Genomic DNA, 14,329 nt, shown 5'->3' on the forward strand with positions numbered 1-14,329 from the left:
TACCTTAAGGCATACAAGATAGTGCCATTAGAGAACAGTCTGATGAGGCGGTTCCCCACGGTGACGTCGTGCAGGAAGGACCTTTTTGACTCCACAATGTATGTGTCTGGTACCCAGAGCAATTCCACTAGGCGAGCATCTAGCGTGAAGCTCTTGTTGCCATGAAAGACCAACCGGGGGTCTGTCCAGCGCTGCCGCAGGTATATCGTAGCTGTGTAATCCTGGGAAAGAGAGGAAAACCTGTAAGGATGTGTGTCCAGAACACCTACGCAGCATAGCTAGGGGTATGCCATGGGTGACAAGAGGCGGGAGACACGTTTGTTTAACCTATTGAAACTCAGCTTCAAATACACGCAGTAAATCTGATAGATTTTCATCATAGCTTTATTTACTGTATTACACTCTATGGTTTAGTGCTTGAGGACGAAACGTTATACTCATAGTACTTTTTTTTTTTTTTTTTTTTTTTAAACGAGCAATTATTGTAATTGATTTTTGTGGCATAATTACGAAATTGGCTAAAAATACAAAAGTACAGCCTTGTTCACACATTAAGGAAAAGTATAAAATCAAGAGGCTTCTGAGGTAGAAAACAGCCGCAGCTGGCATGAAGAATACAACATCTGTGGTTCTCTGATAAGGGTGCTTGTGAAGCTACATGAGGTACGGGGCGGGATGCAATTATTCCGCGGCTTTACCTTATGATGTATAGCAGATACGGGAATGGGATGATACCGTGAAACAGATAAGCTGCCAATTAGCTGCCTGCTCGATACTTGGAGCCAACATCTTGTCAAATTTTGATGAAATGCTGTCCTTTGTGTGAACTTCGCTCATTATAATGTTATTATAATACCAAAACACACCTCCATCCCGAAGGCTACCCGCCTCCAAGGTGCGACCACTCCTTCTTGAGTCTGCGCCCTGAATTTCTCGTAAACTATACCTTTAATTGTGAAGCGAGAGAATTTTACACCAATCATAATAAAAGTATGTATGACTAAAGTCACTCAAACTCCACCTCGAAGATAACAAATAGTATAAAAATAGCCCGAGAGAGGGGGGATACCCAGGGAAGACACCATCGCGAAGAATTCCATTGCTGATTTCCGGGATCAGTCAACGGGCTGAGCCTTTCTTCCCCCCATAGGGACGCCTTTGGGTAAGACCTGTATTATACCGAGTGCTTTCTTGGGAAACTTAGAAATTTCTCTAGAGAATCTCTTTCCTACATTTATAGCCAGGCTGTATCGTTTACAACTTTGTCGCACGTTTTGTAGATGTCACAATACTTTCATTTGCACGTGCTTTGCAGACAGCGTATTTATCACCGGCAGTCCTAAGAACCTCTATATCTGTTGTTTAAATAAACTGCACTGTTTAAGTAGCTGGTCGTTTCGGTTTCTCACTGAACGCGACCAAAGACTCGAGAGTGGCTGTGCCAGTTCAGGAGCATGACTAGACTGAAGGTGCGGTCCACTATTAGCGTACCCAAATCGTAATAGTTTAATACATATTAAATGTGATTGGACTGATAGTGCTGAATTGGGCATCACTCAGAATTTAAACCTAGCCGCACCTGGCCTCCCACCTCGGTGAGGAGGGTTAGAACGCAAGGGGGTTTATTTTCTGCCAAAACCGCTTGGCCCCTTTCACGCAACAATTTTTTTTGTGTCCATTTTGCAGGTAAGAAAACAGATGGGAAGCGCACACTTGAGGCCACTCAGCAAGTCACTTATATTAAAAATCAATCATTGTCTAGAGTTGGAAAATTACACACGTACTATAAATGTGATCGTGAAAGAGACATCAGCACTTTGAAGAAAAAAGGTAAGCAAATCCAACCTGTTGTTTCACTGAGGTCTTAAAAAAATGCAAACAAATGAAAAACCAAATCCGGTAGCATCCTTTTTTACAGGAGTTTTGAATCCAAGGACACTAGGATTAATTTGAGTTTACCCTGCCAAAATCCACCTGCAATGACTGGAGTATTTTCACAGTGCCCCATCATACAAGAATAAGCAGTACTCGGCTCTAAAGGTAATTCTTTACCGAGCCTTCTGGAGAGACACAGGGCACTGTTGTACTATTTCCCTTCCTTCCTTATCAATGGATTAAATGCAACCAGTTATGCCTTTTATTTTCAAAACACCTCTGTCACAGACAGACTGATAGTGGCAATTGTATTAAGAGTGTGAAGTCATTCTGTTTTACCACAGATGTGCTGCCTGTCTGCGGAGGATGAAGCAGTTCTGTTTCATGTGATCTCTAGTCTGTAAAATGCTTTAAGAGAAAAGGTCTAAGTAAATATCAGGTATCGGCATTTAGCTTTTGCAACTTCAAAAATTTCACTCTCAGCCTATGACAGAGGAAAAAACCACTGTTATGGCGTTCACTACAGTGAATTATAAAGTGACAAAAGTGAAGAATCCTGGTTATTTCCAGCTTTTATCGAGGCACAGAGTAAGCCTCTGCAATGTTTTCCATGTGATCAAAGCAATTTAGGTGGACCATCAAGAAGAAAAACTCCAGAACAAGAGCTATTTTACAAGGCCCTTTCATTAAGTTAGAGGTATGTGAATAATTGATTTTGTTGGTTCTGCCACTTCCCCAAAATCAATAGCTTTATCAAAGTTACAATATTTTATTTAGTGAATTTGTTTAATTTTGGGGGGGAAGAGGAGAAAAAAAAAAAAGTCAGCGATGTTCTTGAAAATGCTGAAATTAGGTGTTGACATTCTTCCTGACTGAACTTCGGACTGTTTGGACTGAAAGTATTTGCTGAATTTACCCAGGTTGCCCATAGTTTTGGTCAAGCTGAAACAGGAATTTTCAGCAATCAGTGTTTGAAATCCAGCTGTTATCAGAAGTGGAGGGAACCAGACTCATCAGTGGTGGGAAGATTTCTCTGTATATTTGAAAATTATTATTTTTGTTTCTTGGGATGACCAGTTCTTTGAGCCTCAGACGGTGTTCACAGCTCAGAACCCCATTTCTCCTCCTTGAGAAGAAACCCTGTCTGTGTCTCCAGGCAGCGCCAGCAAGTCCAACAGAGGCCACCCCTACCCTACGCAGAGGACTCCTACACGGAGGAAAGGTATGAGAGAGGATTTTTTCCACTTCAAAGGAGCCTGATTTCCAGGAGGTGCTGAGTTTTTGACCAGTGGGACCTTTGGAGCCATCTCTGTTTACTTAAAAGCCCACGTTACTATGGTATCTATATAGTCTGCAGTCATAAAGGAGCCCTGTTCTCATCACACCTCTGAATACTGAGCTGTTCTCATCACACCTCTGAAAGTGGTCAACAGATACAGAAAAGCAAAACAGCTTGAATATGATGCACAGGAATATATGGCAAGTCTCTCAGGCAGATCCTACTCTTATCTCTTATAAAATAAAAATTCTTTCACTTACCATGTCGCTCTCGGATATACTAGAAATACTTGCAATGTCCAGACTCATTGCAATTTGAACGGGTTCTCCTGTGGAGGGAAAGAAAAGCTTAAGCTGGGAGAAGTGTAGAGCGAAAGGCACAATAAAACCGCTCAGGATGCTGCGCAGGGTGGGCTCTGCTCACGTGTCCCAGAAGCCCAAAGGGTTAGACACCGTTGCAGAGCATTAGACTCACAAATGACGTCATGATCCAAAATAAAGTTTTCCCTTTTAGGGAGCTGGAGTTCTGTATTTGGTGATGGTAGCAGAGAGCAAATACCCACCAGCCCTAGCTATGAAGATCAGCAGTTTAGACAAGCGGCATTTCAGTGGCATTTGCCGACGGGCAGGCAGCCAGGCCAGGTTATCCCTTGGTACCCCGTGCACTGCACCCGCAAGGGGCAAGAACGGTAAACTTTGTACAAAGCAGTTCTCGCGCACAGCTCTGGGAGGACTCTCCACAAGCAGGTAGCAATCAGCATCCCTGTTTCTCAGAGAGGAAAAACTAAATGGCAGAGAAATTCAGTGAGTCTTGAGACCATGCACTGGGTTACAACCAGAAGCGCAACGGCCTGCGCCTCCTTTTCGTTACTATATTACTGTCCTATTTACAAGCAAATTTTCAGCACTAAAATCCTGAATCTTGGTAGTCTCCACTCTTAAAATCCACCACGAGAGGGCAGCTCCTCCCCAGGAAATGTCAGGGCCGGGGGCTGGAGAGGGCTGCGGTCCTGCGTGGAGCACACGGCGGGCTCTGCCGAGCGGTTGTTGGACAAGCAGAACGACACAGGCTTTCCCTTTGGCTTCGCCTGGTTTGTCTGATCCCCAGCATCAGTCTGGGGCTCCGAGGAGGGCTTGGTGCTTTCTAAGACAGCCCTCTCTCCCTGGGTGACAACACAGCAACGCCTTTCCTTGGGACTCGCTGAAACTCCTTTTCGTCGTGTACATCGCATTTAGGAAAGGCCAAGAGACACAGTTGCTAAATCTCCTTCCACGCAGCTTTGGTTTTGTTGGGGTTTTTTTGTTCAATTATTTTAAACGGTTCCAAAATCCAAAATGTATTTCATTTATAAAATGAATTCGTTTGTGTATTTTTTAAAGTAGCTGTCATTCACGTCCTCTATCTTATTTTCAGAAATTTAGACACTTGAAGCCCACTCAAATTAATGACTAGAGGGTAGATCTGTGAGGACTTGGGGCTTCTGGAGGAGGTCAAACCAGAGTCCTGACCTTTTTTGTTTAACATTTTTGGCTCAGGTAGGTGTCGGCTGGTGTAGGTGCTGTTAATCTCCATTACACCGTTCAGAAGCATCTGTTCACTGATGTGGCAGGATCTAGAGAAGCTTTTCTATTCCTGCATGAGATCAAACATTCTAGGCATAACAAGCTGGTAAATTCTGTATTGTCCCAGAAATTTATCACCATGGTCAGGAAAAGGAAGAAGCTCAAAGCTGCCAGTAGCAGGTCAGTCTGCAGGAGCTACGACGGGAAACATCCAAGTCCTGGTGAAAGCTGATGGGGAATTGTTCTATTGAGCTTAGTTTCATTAATGGGTTCTGGCAGGAAAACAAAATTGTTAAAAATAAAAATTTTCATAGCTGTTTTTTAAACTTTCATCAATATTTTTCAGGTGCTGAATGTCACTCTGAGAAACCCTTTCCTCTGAGTGGTTACAGCACTCACCTGGAAGGTGGGAGACCTGACACCCAAATCAGACAATAGCCTCAGGTAAGTTCCTAAATACCCGACTGTCCTTCAGGTGCTCCCTACTCCCTAGAGTTTCACCAGGGTTTAAAGCAGGTTTAGTTTGTGTCTCAGTGCAAAGTGAAAGCATCCATCAAAAGTCAGTATTTCTGGCCGGGAGAATGACTTTATTTCTCTATAGCCACAATCTACTAAACAGATATACGTGAACAAGAATAAAGCAGAAAACCACAAGGGTCAGAGTCTAAACAAAAGCATTTATAATTAGAGCAGAATTTAAGTTACTCTGTCAGGTCTTTCACAGAGGTATTGAAGTTTATAAATTCTCTGTTCCTAACCTCACAGATGGGCATGTTCTCGCACCCCACACGCGCATGCACAATCTATTCAAGACAGCAGCGGATGCGCAGAGAGGAGGGCGGCCTTGGCTACTTGCTAATTTCAAAGGAACACAACCAAAGGGACTGGGGCATCCTGAAGAAAGCTTAAAGCATGCTCTCCCCTCCCCACAAGCCTTGCATACCACCAAAGTAGGGCCTAAGGTATTTGTTGTATCCCATGGTGAGGTTCTCAAATCCAGGGAGGGACGCTGTGTCGCCGCCGCGCAAGTCGGATATGTGACCCAGGGAGCACCTCCTGGGGACACAAATAGGTACTGTTACGTGTGGCTGGGCACATCTGGTTTCCCGCTCATGCTCAAACAAGCAAACAAACTACAGAAAATGGTTATTAAAAATAAGTAGTGAAATCACGAGCACTTGCTCACATTGCTTACCTTGGCTGAATAATTGACACCTTGAAGAGGTGGGAAAATGGCAGATTACCTCAGCTGATAGCTACAGGTTTGCGCACACGGTAGCTTAAGGACATTCTTAAAATGCCCCAGACAAATCAAGCACGGTCTATGTATCAGAAGTCATGACAATAACCCGCGGTCTCCCCCTTCCCACCCCTCCTCATACAGTCTCTGTAAGGAACGTGCATTTCTGTTTTCCTCCTGCTTGTGACAGCCTGAGACAAATCTTGCTGACCAACAGCTCCTCCTCCCCCGTCTCTAGTCCCCTGAAGAAGCTGTCACGCTCGTGTTAGTGTCAGCAGCGTCCCCACAGCTGCTGTCAGGAGTAAAACCTCTGGGTACACCGATGGGGAAAGGGAAAGCACTGAGCGCTTCACAGACACCAACAAAGCGGCCAACCCCTAGAGCTGCTGTGCGTACAGAGGGTTCAACTAATTTACAATGTCGAAATGAATGTTTTGCGGATGGACAGTAAAGCTAGTACCTGACATTATGAGGCTCACAGATCTGTACCGTCACACAGGCAGCTGGAGAGACAGGGCTTTTGGACCGTAAAAGTTAAGTTTTATGGTGCAGCGTCCCTGTGTGGTCATGTGCTCACTTGATGAAAATGTGAATGAGTGACTCATTACGAGTTTGTCAGAGTCTCGGGACCACTGGCCTGTGCCGTAAGAAACTTAACAAGACGGTTACTCAAAGCTCTGATATATTTTTTTCTTCCATTCCCTTTAAAGCTGGGTTAGTAGTCCTTGGAGCTTTGCTGCAGGTTTTAAACCAAAAAGGACCGTCCAGCAGAACTGAGCAAGTTAATGCACAGCATAAACATAAACCATTCAAGAAATTTAGGACTTGTAGGTCCAGGGAAGGTAGTAACAGAGCTGGGAGTCCTGCGGCAGACCTTTCCATTTCCAGCAAAGACTGCAAACTGTTCTGGTCCTGAACAGCAAATAAGAGGTTGCACTGTTAATGTACATACTGTGTTTTGGGGACCTATGCGGGCTGCTCCCTTCTATGCCACAACCCTTGCTGCACCCAGCTTTCTTTGGATGGGCTGGATAATTGGGAGCATAGTTTCCGTTTGACCCACATTATTTATATGAAACGTAATTCAGACATTCCCTGTAAAACAAAACAAACGCTTCACTCACTTACCTTTGGGTTGGAAGGAAAAGACACAGACTGAGGAAGCAAAAGTATCTGCAGAACATCTCTGGAGATTATTTCTGTATTTGCTCTGCTTGTCTGTGAAGCAGAAAAGAAAGGCAAAATTTTGTGAGTTAAGAAAAATTATTTTGAGGGAAGGGGACAGGGGAAAGAAATCCTGCACAGTCAGAACCACACTCTGTGTGATGTTTAACATTCCCAACACACAGTGGCTCCTGCCCTTTTTTCTAGCTTCTGTTTTTCAGCGCCGTGCTATCTTAATGCTTTCCACATAAAAGACACTAGTGACAACTCAGCTCCTGCAGTCCTTGACAGGGTCACTGAATTTTAGCTGCCACTTTGTTTTCGATAGGGCTTTTCTGCTTTCAGCATGGGATGGCGATTAGCTGATGTTGAGAATGGCACCATGGGAAGGGATCTATGAAACAGAAAAATGTTTTGGCAGTCAGACTCTGAAGCCAAGCGAGATCCTGCCCACATATGATGGATTCAGAATCTTTTAGTTGAAGGCTCCACTAATCAGCCACGCAGAAATGCTGCAGCTCTGCGCTCCATTAGCTTGTACCTGAGATAAACACGTGCTATTAATAGTAATGTTGGCAAGTCACTCAGCATGCAGTACAGGATAAAATCATTTCACTTTAAATGGGTTTCGTTGACTTTTCTGGGAGCGGAACCAAATCTTGGCTCCCGGCCCGAGGCTCCCACGGGCTCGCGCTGGCCTTGGAGCAGGTGCCACGATGGGCAGCTCTTAACCAAGCTCTGCTCCGCTCCGCATTTCTGCTCCCTGCCTGAAGCGCCGCTTCAGCTGCACACCTTTCCTTGAGCATAGGGACGGCGCTCTGCAGGATGGGCTGGGCAGTACAACTGCCACCGCTGCCACGGGGAGATCGGTACTCAGCCATCGTTAGTTTGAGCTGGAAACACAACACTGCTCGATCTGCTCCGCTATGCTATTTGAAGTGTGTCAGAGTTTTCCTGCGGATACCGGCAAGCCAGCATCATTTTTGGATGGACATGAGTTTTCCTCTTTATTATACTGTTACAAACTGGGAGTGACTATGCAAATCGTTAGTCCCCATGCCTTGCCACCAGCGAGAGCAAGATCCCAGCAGCTAAGGCCTCAACTTCAAAGCTGGCTGTTCCACAGTAACCCAAATATCAGGAACTGGGTTAGATTCTTCCAGCGGCAGTTCACCACAGTCCAGAGGACACTCTGCCTTCTCAGCTAGTTGTACAGCTCTGGTGCTGTGCCATGGGACAACAGGGTTCCAGTCAAGGAGAACATCTTGGCCCATACAGAGCCACTAAAAACACCTGAACATTCAAGAACCACCAGTGCAGGGCATCCCACTGGAGAAAGGATGTTTTTAACAATAAAATATGCTCTAATATTTGTCCAAAATCTGAATTCCTAACAAGGCTTTGCACTTCTAGCCCTTTCTCTGAACGTCACGTTCAGATGTTTCCAGATGTTACTGAGTGCTCCTCACTATAAGGTGATTGTGCAGGGCCAGAGAGAGAATCATTTACCCACCCACAGCAACGTTAGACCACAATTTTGGTGTCAAAGGAGGAGGATGAATCCAGGCAGTTTAAATAAGAACTTCTAGGAAGAAAGGATAACTCTACAAATTAACATTTAATTAAAGTATGAGAATTCATGAACTTCAGCTGAGGAACAGTCCCTCATGAGCATCTGTTTTGCACAGGGGCTGTGATTGCTAGCATTTGGGTGCATCGGAGTAAGTTTCTAAACAGTTTTATTCTATCTGATCCCAGTTACCAAAACCTTATTTTGAAAAAAAAAAAAAAAAGAAAGCCAAATTCTATTTATTTTGATGACTAACAGAATAGAGACCTCTTATGTAGTCAAAAGCCTTCTTGGGACCCTGTCACGTCTTCAATTAGCAGAAGTGAAGCGTGCACTGCAAGTGTGCTACTGCCCTACAGTGAAGACCACTGAAACAAACCCACTCAGATACATTTATAGTTGCTGCTGCCACAGACCCAAGTGAACTACACAGTCTAAATTTCCCTGTGACATTGCTAATTCTTTGCAAAACAAGGAAAATCTTGTTTTCCTTCAGAAGGTGGCTGTGAAGATAATACATACACGAAAGACTGCGAGGCAGCGACAGGGGGATCTGTAAGTACCTAACAGAGCTAGGAACTAGCCATTCCAAAACACTCATGGGCAACTAAAAGCTGACACCAGTCCCCAGAGCTGAATAACCAAAGCGTTTTTTTTACTCTTCAAGTGTATCAGTTAATACTGTTGCAGTTCTGCTTTTATTGGGCAGGAGCTTTCATCAGAGGGTACCAGCTTCGTTAGTACAGTACACGGTGAAGAAATTAGTGTAAGACTGTGTATTTATGTTTCTCTGTCCAGTAAAGGATTTCAGTTTTCTCTGATAGGACAAAAAAACCCCCAAACCTTAAACACTGTTTAATCTGGGCGTTTTCCTACGCTCAGTGAAAGCACGGCACAGGCAATACCAGAACAGCAGTAGTCGTGAAGGCAGCACTGGTACAACTGGTGGGGAGACTGCTTCCAATGCCCAAGTTATATAAAAATCATTCATTACGTAGACTGAGAGATAATAAAAACCTTGAGAATATAATAGCTTACTTACTCAGCTCCGTGTTCTCCTATTGGCTGTGAAAATTATACAGAGATACAAGTGTTATAGTAAAATAGATCCAACTTAGAGTCCTCTGCGGAAGGCTGTGTCCGCTTCCAGAGAAATTTCATAAAATAATGCTTCTTCACAGCAAGCAACAACAGCAGCACACGTATCCACTGCAGCTCAGTCTGTGCTTCCTTAACTCGGCTTTATTCCTCTATCTTTGATGGAGTGGTAAGAGAGAAAACACAAAAGGAGGAAAAAACTCACTGGCAGCCGCAGTGATTGTGTTTATAGGGAATGGGCTGTGAGGTGACAGAGATTTACAGTCACCCGACAGGGCCCAAAACGGTACCCGGGCTCCTTCGCACCACACCAAGGTAACCCAGAGCGACCGGCTGCCCCATCTCCGGGAGTCATGAGCTGTGAGGGAAGCCGGCAGGAACCACTGCTGTCCTGCGCCACCTCCCGCTTTACTCTGTAAGCACTATGTCTCACTGCACAGAGCAGAAAATGAGCATATTGGCCAATTTATAATGGCTGATGACATCCCAATGCCAGGCAATAGGAGCATTTATGAGAATCTAAAAATCCACCCAGGACCAAACCTGTATGACCAGTGTACTAAGCTTAAGGTAGTAATTTACAAGGTCAGATTTTACTAGAGCCAAATTGCTATGACTGCAGAACACGGCACACAGGCGCGCATGCGTCTCAGAATAACACCCGGCTAGGAAAGATACAGAAAACAAAATAAATGCTGAAATAAAACCAGACTGCATTTAATTTGCCCATTTAGGTGTTACCTCTATTTATTACACAGAGTTAAAGATTTTCATGATGAACTCAGGCATCATTTGTCTGTTCTACTTCCCTCGTGCTGTAAGGGAAAGCTCTGCAGGGAACACCGCGGGCTGCCTGTGCTGCGGGCAGGGGCGGTTCACGAGCACCGCTGGGCACAAGTGGTCCAAGGGCAGCCCGTTTCCCACAGCCCAGGTCCTCACACAGTCCCCGCAGCACCCGAAACCTCAGCCTGCCTGCGCCAAACACAAGCGAGGCCATATCTGAAAATTTTAGGCAACCATTTTCACTGGGGTGTTTTCACAAGTGCTTTGATTCCCAGGACAAGGTTTGACAAACACCATATGAGGACACTTATTTTCATCTCAGACGTGGAGCGATGTGGCCAGGCTTTGCCATGGCTTGTCTCTGCTGGAGAACCAGCGCAGCCCTGGCAGCGCTTTCAGAACCTTTCTTCCACCCAGGCCCAGGCGCGTTCCTCACTCATGGCCAACACGGCCGGCGCACGGGGATAGTGCTGCAGAGAGGCTGGACTCAGCCAGGGACTCCCCTTTTGCTCCCTGTGTTCACTCCCGAGGAGTCACTTTCCAGGAGAAGGCATCCCTACACCATCACCAGCAGTTTCCAGCTTCATGACCGCCTCGTGCTGAGCTTGCTTTGGCCACTGACGTGAATGCACTAGTTGCCAAATACAATTGCAATATGATGAAAGAAGCAAAGAGCATCATACACCCTGGGATCAGACTTCCCTGGCTTTGCCAAAACGTGACTTCAAGGGCAACGTATTTGTTTATCTAGAGAAGGTTTTGAGTGATTTAAGACAGATATAATCTGTCTTCCCTTTTTTAATGATTCTTTTTCCCCCTTGCCCAGCCTGAACTACGAGCAGTTTTCTGATCTTGAAAGACGACTACTTTGGGGATGTGCGTGGGCAGGGGATTCTGTGAGGAAAGGTTCACGGCACGACAACTGCTGCTAAAGTCAGGTATTCTGATGATTTATTAGGACAGCTGTTCAAATTTTAACTTACTGACCAAACAAACCATTAAAGGCTTTCCTTTTCAGTTATCTAAAATGATTTGTCTCTCAATTTCCTCAACTTTAACTTGAAATTTATTGTTTTTAAACTTTAAAGCTTGTTCTCCCCAGAAAAAAAAAAATAGCGAATTGCTATGTTTTTTATTTTTGAATGTTGAAAATGTATTTTGTCAGGCCAGGAGAAAATCTGAAGCAACTGCAAGGAAGAGAACGGAGTTAACAACAGGGAAACTTTTTTGTGCAACGTTTTTATGCAAGCCACTCTTACTGAAAACATTAGCTATTTGACACTAAAATCAATTTATACAGAAAAACCACCATTATTACAGAACTAAAGAGCTGGTGGGATCCTGTCACACGTCAGCAGATACACAAGCTCCCTCCTCGGCTGGTCAGGACAAAAAGGGACACTGGAGGCTGACGGAGGAAAAGGGGACGGGAGAACCTGGGAGCAGTGCCTGTACCGGCAGGTAGGTAATATAGAAATTATTTCTTATTTTTTAGCTTCAAAAATCTCTTTTCTTGCTTATGATATTTTCTGACTAAAACAAGAAATTGAGAAAAGACTTCAAGTCTGTTAAGTAAGAGAAGATAAAACAAAGCACATAATTTGGGGTTGAAAGGAATGTCTCATATTGACTTAAATTTTCCATGGTTTTGTATTCTGCCAAAACCTCACTCAGTTTCTGGTTTGGTTGGAACTGGACTTTTTTCTGCCCCGCTGGTTTCCCTGTTTGAGAAAATCTGAATTCAACCAGGTTGTTTTAACAACTTGACCAAGTCCAGAAGGCCCTCATTGGCCCAGTGGTTGCCGGGAAGGGCAAGAGGTGCGTTTCAAAGCAGACGCTGTGGGGGCCCGGGCCCCAGCAAGGCACGTGCTGGCTGTGGCGGGGTGCGACAGCGGTGCTGAGAGCTGCCTGCTCAGCGACACACACCAACTGCTTTAGTCTGCTTTTTGTTTCTTTTCAGTTGCTTGGAGCGGTTACCTGAAATCGTGGAAAGTTACACGTGGTACTTGTAGAAATCCTTCAAGAACTTCTGTGAACTTCTGCTCTTGGTAAAAAATAGATTCTTTCCATCCACATCACTATGATTACATCACATGAAAAATTACCTCTCAATTCCAGAAACCGCAGGCGCTGCCGAGGTGACTCGCTGAGGCTATAGCACGCACCTGTGCTTGCTTGAGGCAACCCTCGCCACGTTTCAGCGCACGGCCGACCCTCAGCGCTGTGTGGGGACCAGCCCCTACGGCGGGTGACCCACCCACCCACAGGCCATCAGTGACCACCCAGAGAGAGTCCCACGGGCAAAGCGACACCAGGTAACTTAAAAATACAGAGCGCACTCCTAATTTCATATGCACTGGTACCACGAGTGGCACACACGTTTATATACACAGACATTATATGTATTACTACTCTTAAGAGAGGGGAACCAGGCCTGTTATTTATTTGCATGACACCCATAAACCGCAGGCCTGATTCCTGTCTGTCTTACTCCAGTGGAAGTCAGAAGCAACTCCAAGATACAAGAAAGGTTTGCGTAAGATTAGATTCAGTTCTTACATAAGAATGCAAAAACCATGCCCGAGTAACGCATTTCTGTTTTCAAGATGTAAACTCTCATCCTTCAAGCTACTTGTGGGAAGTGGCAGCTTATGCTCACGCATCTGCCCACCCAACGTGGTGCACAGGTCTGCCTGCAGCTTGCAGGACTGAGCTCTGTAAGTACATACAGAAAGTCTTAAATTACATAAAAATCAAGGTTTCTGAGATTTACTTACGTGAAATAAATTCTTCCTCCAAAACGTCAAGTTTGGCTTCTGTTTGGTCAATTCATTTGCTCTATTTGAGCAAATACAATGTACATAAAATTTATAACTAATTACAGTTTTATACAGAAATTAGGCATGCTCCAGGCGGCTCTTCTTCTTCTGCACTAGACACCTAAACTCTAGCTCATCTAAACTTGCCTGCAGTTGTCAATCTCCGGTAGCTGCAGACCCGTGAGCTCGCAGCTGGCTGTGCTCAGTCCCGTTGGGCAGTTACTTGGGGTTTCATTCACTGGGCAAACCTGCCCCTCGCTGCCGGCAGGGATCCAGCGCTGGGTACAGAAAGTTCAGCTTCCCTCCTCTAACAGGCAGGCAGCTCGCGAGCCCGGCAGCGCCGCTTTCTACGATTTTGCTCTCTACTTGCCAGCCCCGTAATTGTAACCCTATATATACGGTCCCTCCCACCTCAGCAGTTCTGCTCGCTGAGTCGCCTCCATTGTGTATGTGCAGGTATTTTATGTGAGACATAATTATTCCTGTTCCTATCAGCTGAGACAAGCATGCACAGGATTAACTCCCTCGCGGGACACCAAATTGTGCACCCCGAGTACCTTCTGAACGGTACGTGTGAAGAAGAGGATAATAACTGTAGGTACCTGTTACATTAACAGTAAATAAAGCAAAGGTGGTTTGCTGAGGCGCATTACTGAGAGCTCTGCTCAGTTCTGGGCATGCTAGAGAGGGAAATGGGAAATAAAAGGTAATTATTATGGAAAGATTCTCATGTGAGCAGAATTTGGAAAGAATGAGAGCGTGTCATTTAGAGAGAAAGTAATTGCAGAGACACAAAGCTAAAATAAAGGAATACGGAGAGAAAATGCATCAGACGCTTTGTTTCTGATTATTCTCACATTCTATGAGACCGAGGGCATGGTCAATACACCAAAAGGCTACAGCAGACACACAGCCACAGCGAGCATGTGGAAATTTTTC

The 14,329-nt window shown here is 45.0% G+C and overlaps 1 protein-coding gene across 7 annotated transcripts in view; it reads right to left on the reverse strand.

The window, feature by feature from the left end:
- GABRP (gamma-aminobutyric acid type A receptor subunit pi) overlaps positions 1-14,329 on the reverse strand; it is a 29,466-nt gene that overhangs the window by 7,504 nt on the left and 7,633 nt on the right. For 3 of the 7 annotated variants that reach the window (XM_063349033.1, XM_063349032.1, XM_063349035.1), the window contains exons 2-5: positions 7,085-7,174; positions 5,660-5,772; positions 3,415-3,482; positions 4-221 (exon numbers count right to left, since the gene is read on the reverse strand). In XM_063349033.1, the coding sequence (XP_063205103.1) occupies positions 4-221; positions 3,415-3,482; positions 5,660-5,772; positions 7,085-7,140 (455 nt within the window). In that variant the 5' untranslated portion in view covers positions 7,141-7,174. Of the gene's footprint in view, positions 1-3; positions 222-3,414; positions 3,483-3,628; positions 4,458-5,659; positions 5,773-7,084; positions 7,175-9,732; positions 10,447-13,348; positions 14,318-14,329 lie in introns of those variants that run through there. The other 4 variants (XM_063349034.1, XM_063349036.1, XM_063349037.1 and 1 more) reach the window with 4 other exon arrangements.

Source organism: Chroicocephalus ridibundus, chromosome 11, assembly GCF_963924245.1.
Source record: "Chroicocephalus ridibundus chromosome 11, bChrRid1.1, whole genome shotgun sequence".
Lineage (NCBI taxonomy): Eukaryota > Metazoa > Chordata > Aves > Charadriiformes > Laridae > Chroicocephalus > Chroicocephalus ridibundus.